Below are 4,121 nucleotides of genomic sequence, written 5' to 3'. Positions count from 1 at the left end.
GGCTAGGCAAGAAAACCCACACCGGTACCCTAGGCAGTTCAAAATCTTCATCAAAATATGGAGTCCATGCAAACGACCGATAAGAAACTCCATTCACTTCACATGACTCTCTGGACAAGGATTTATTGAAGTCACTTTCATTGGACATCCGAATGAATACATGCCGAGGCTTGTGCATGGCAGAGACGACTGGCATACAAGATAAACCCCAACGGCAGTGGATAAAGGCTCTGATGGCATCCAAGGATGGCCGCTGCCGTAGGAATTTAAGCACCATAGAATAACAGAAGGGTTTTGCTGTTTTCTCCAATTCCTCCATTGAAAACGTAAAAAACAATTCTCCATCAATAGTTTTTGGTGGACAAAAGGGAACATCCATCTCCAGCAGGGGTTAAGGAACCATAGAGACCAGGTCGGCATATGACCGAGGATGGCCAAACGTTGGCGGCGCACCAACGGCTGCCATATAGCCTACATGAAGGCCCAAAGTGAAGAAAAAGTCAAAACCCTAGCAGAGCGTAAAAAGTTTTAAAAGGAAAGAAAAAAACCTTATATATGAGTTTCTATAAAACCAAATCAGTTTATGGGTTTATTTTGTATAATTTCTTTATGTTTGTAACACTTCTCAAAATTTGTACATGAGCATTAGCATTGGAATAGATAAAGACAAATCTAAAATTTGGCTAATATGTACCACATCTTTTACCTTTTGCCTATTCTATTCAATACTTATTTCCATATTGGATTATCCATCTATTATAAAAAATAATAATAAAATATTATTAATTTAATATTATTTAATATTATTTTTATCATATTTTACAATTCTATCGATCATATGTTAATTAATAATCAAATTATTGTTTAAACAATCATATTTTCAATTGTCATATTTAACACCGATAACTGCAAAATTCTTATCCTTGTGTTCTATTTGGGGATGATGTAGAGAATGCCCACTAGTATAAATTTTTTTATAAATTTTATACTAGTATAAAATTATTGAAGATTACTAGTTTGTTAAGTGTCAAAAAAATTATTGATGCAAACAATGTCATCAGCAAGGTATTTTTTCAAAAAACTTATACTCATTATTCGTACAGTATAAACCACATATGATTTATTTATTATTATTTTTAAATTTTTTCTTATCAAATATATGGTATATAGATAATGAGTAGAAGAACTCAATTAGTTTAATAGAAATAAAAAAAAATTAAATCATCTATGATGTGTGGCAAAACCTATTCCTCAAACGTCCCGAGCCAGTTTCAAAGCCAGAGAGAGAGAGAGAGAGAGGTTTTGTATGTGGGCCCGTGAAAAAGAAAGGAATAAAATAACTTTTGTCTAAGCTACAGTAACAGGCCAAATATGACCAGGCTCTTGAAATACTATAGCTTAAAGTCAAATATCTTTAAACTTGCCTAAGATACTTCTTTTATCTATTTTCTTTGTTAAAAGACAAAAGCCATTTCTTTCCATCTCTTCTTTTCTTTTTTATCAAAAAATTTATATAAATTTTTCTTTCAGTAAAAAATACATTTTTTTTCTTTAATTGTACATACTAAAATTGCCTCGTCTAGGGCTTAACAGCTCCCCATTCATTGTAGTGGAGCAAGGGAATCATATTTATTGAAATATTGATGAAAAGTTGAAACTTGACAAATTAAACTGATAACTAACTCTAGAGAGCCCAATTTATTGTTCAAAGAACATCTTGTATGCATGCTTGATTCCTTCTGCACAATTTGGCTAGAGACACTGTGATTGTCACATAGACCTCAACCTATCTTTTAATTTGTCTAGAATAAAAAATATGCGACTCTTCAATTATGGTTCAAGGCCAGAAGACCACACACTCCCCAAAATCCTGTAATGAAGCCAAGCACTACAATAATATGAAACAAAGGGAATGAATCTCCCATCTTTCTCATCACGAATGTCCTTGTCTCTACTGTCTCTTGTAAGATTGCCACTCTTGGGAAGTGGGTCACCACAAAGTCCAGGGTTGCCCTTGTATGCAGAGGTATCAAAGCTTTGGAGCTGAGTGCCTGATGGTATTTCTTCGTATGGTTCACTGTCTAGTGGGCAGGTTTGGTAAACATGTTTCATTCCAAAATTCTCATATCATCATTACAACTTTTTCAAATTTTCACACAAAATATAATATACAATTCAACTTTTTCAAATCCCAATACAACTTTTTCAAATCACAAAACAATAATAATACTTAAAATAATATTTTAAACTTTCATCTCAACTCAAAATTCTCATCTCTACTCCCAAACCTCCCCAATTATGCAAAAAATTCAAACTTGTTAGTGATGCTGGTATTTCCCTAGACAACTAATTTGCAAAGAGGTCCAGAGCTTCCAAGTTTGTGAGCTCGGATATTTGGCTTGGAATGTTGCTTGAGAAGTTGTTGTTGCTAAGGTCCAATGTATGAAGTTGCTTCAAACGTGCTATCTCTAAAGGAATGTGGCCGCTGAGACTATTGTTTCTAAGGACTATATTTGGCTTCCAGTTGTGGATGGAGTTGTACTGGTGAAACCAAAGATTCATGTTTATGTTAAAAATTGGTAAAAGAAAAGAGCTATTATCTCCTAGATCCTATTCTGATACTAGTGCTAGCAATGCACAAAGTTCCTTTGGAAATTCACCTGAAATGAGGTTACAAGACAATTCTAAAGAGATAAGTCTTGGAAGGGTTGACAACCAACCAGGAATTGGACCTGTGATACGATTGGCATTTAGATTTAGGATTTCTAGCTTCTTAAGCTTTGATAACCAGATTGGCAATTGACCTGTGAGTTGACAAAGATCGAGACCCAATAATTGGAGATTCTGAAATCCGTAAAAATCAACTATGCTGTCCTCTGTTGGCAGGGCCTCGTGCAAAAAATTCTGTGTAAGGAGGAGTATGCTAAGACTCTTGCAACGCATCAGAATGTTGATTGCCCCTGTGACATTGGTTAGCCTGTTGTAGCTAAGTGAAAGGAAAGACAAGAATTTTAATTGAACCATCTCAGGTGGGATTTGTCCCTCTAGTCGATTTCGGGCAATTCGAATTGCTCTCATAGACTTGCATGAGGGAAGGCTTACTGGAAAGCTACCGGTAAATTTATTGTTCCACAGATCAAGTGTAGGAAGTTGATGAAGATGGGAGAAATTAAAGGTGGAAATATCTCCTTCAAAGAAATTGAGCCCTAAGTTCAATGTCATTAGGTTTGTGCAATTCATCAAAGATGGAGGCAGTGAACCTGTCAGGTGGTTGGTATCAAGGAGTAGATGCTTTAATCTGTTGAGCTTTCCAATATCTACAGGGAGCCTGCCGCTCAATTCAATGTCATATAACTCAAGGCAGGTGAGTTTGGTAAGGTTCACAATGTCATTGCTAATGGGACTTGTAAGATTATTAGAAGGTAACGAGATTTCTTCTAAGCTTGTCGCACTGTATATAACATGTGGAATTAGTCCTGATAGCGAGTTGAAACCTGCCTAGAAAATCTCTAATTTGCTACATTCCCCTAGTCTGCCAGGAATTTGGCCACTACGATCGTTAAAAGAGAAATCAAGGAGTCTGACGAAGGGAGAATGCATAGAGGACTTAGGAATAGAGCCTGTGAAACTATTATGGCTTACATTGAGCTTGTCCAACTTCTGTGCACGTTGGAGGAACCAATATTGGATGATCCCATTGACGTCATTGTTGGAGATGTCAACTAATCGAATTGAGGAAGGCCAACCCTCAGACGAGCCATTAGAGGAAAATAATAATGATATATCTCCAGCTAGATGGTTGTTGCTCAAATCAAGGACCTCGAGTTGATTGCAGGAGGAAAAGAATCTGACAGGGAGACAACCTGAAAGTGCATTGTGGGAGAGATTGAGGTGGGAGAGGCTTGTTAGGTTTCCAATATAGGGAGGTACACTCCCTCTGAGGCCTTTAGAGGATAACCAAATATGAGTGACCCGACCTTTATGATCACAAGAAATACCTTTCCAATTGCAACAATCAGTGGCAGACCAATTTAAAGAAGGGGAAGAAGTACTAAAGGGTAGGGGCAAGAGATAGTTGCGGTCTATTTGGTTGCATGCATGACTTGCAGAGAAAATGCTAG

General features: G+C 36.6%; 1 protein-coding gene across 1 annotated transcript; it reads right to left on the bottom strand.

The window, feature by feature from the left end:
• Window positions 1-2,346: 2,346 nt before the first annotated feature.
• On the bottom strand, window positions 2,347-3,707 carry LOC122291178 (receptor-like protein 2). Its single transcript, XM_043098815.1, has 3 exons — window positions 3,643-3,707; window positions 2,623-3,451; window positions 2,347-2,541 (listed from the first exon to the last, which is right to left on the bottom strand). The coding sequence occupies exons 1-3, from the start codon at window positions 3,705-3,707 to the stop codon at window positions 2,347-2,349; spliced, it is 1,089 nt and encodes a 362-aa protein (XP_042954749.1).
• Window positions 3,708-4,121: the final 414 nt, after the last annotated feature.

The sequence above is a fragment of the Carya illinoinensis genome, chromosome 13 (genome assembly GCF_018687715.1).
Source record: "Carya illinoinensis cultivar Pawnee chromosome 13, C.illinoinensisPawnee_v1, whole genome shotgun sequence".
Taxonomy (NCBI): domain Eukaryota; kingdom Viridiplantae; phylum Streptophyta; class Magnoliopsida; order Fagales; family Juglandaceae; genus Carya; species Carya illinoinensis.
This window is presented reverse-complemented; position numbering and strand designations above follow the sequence as displayed.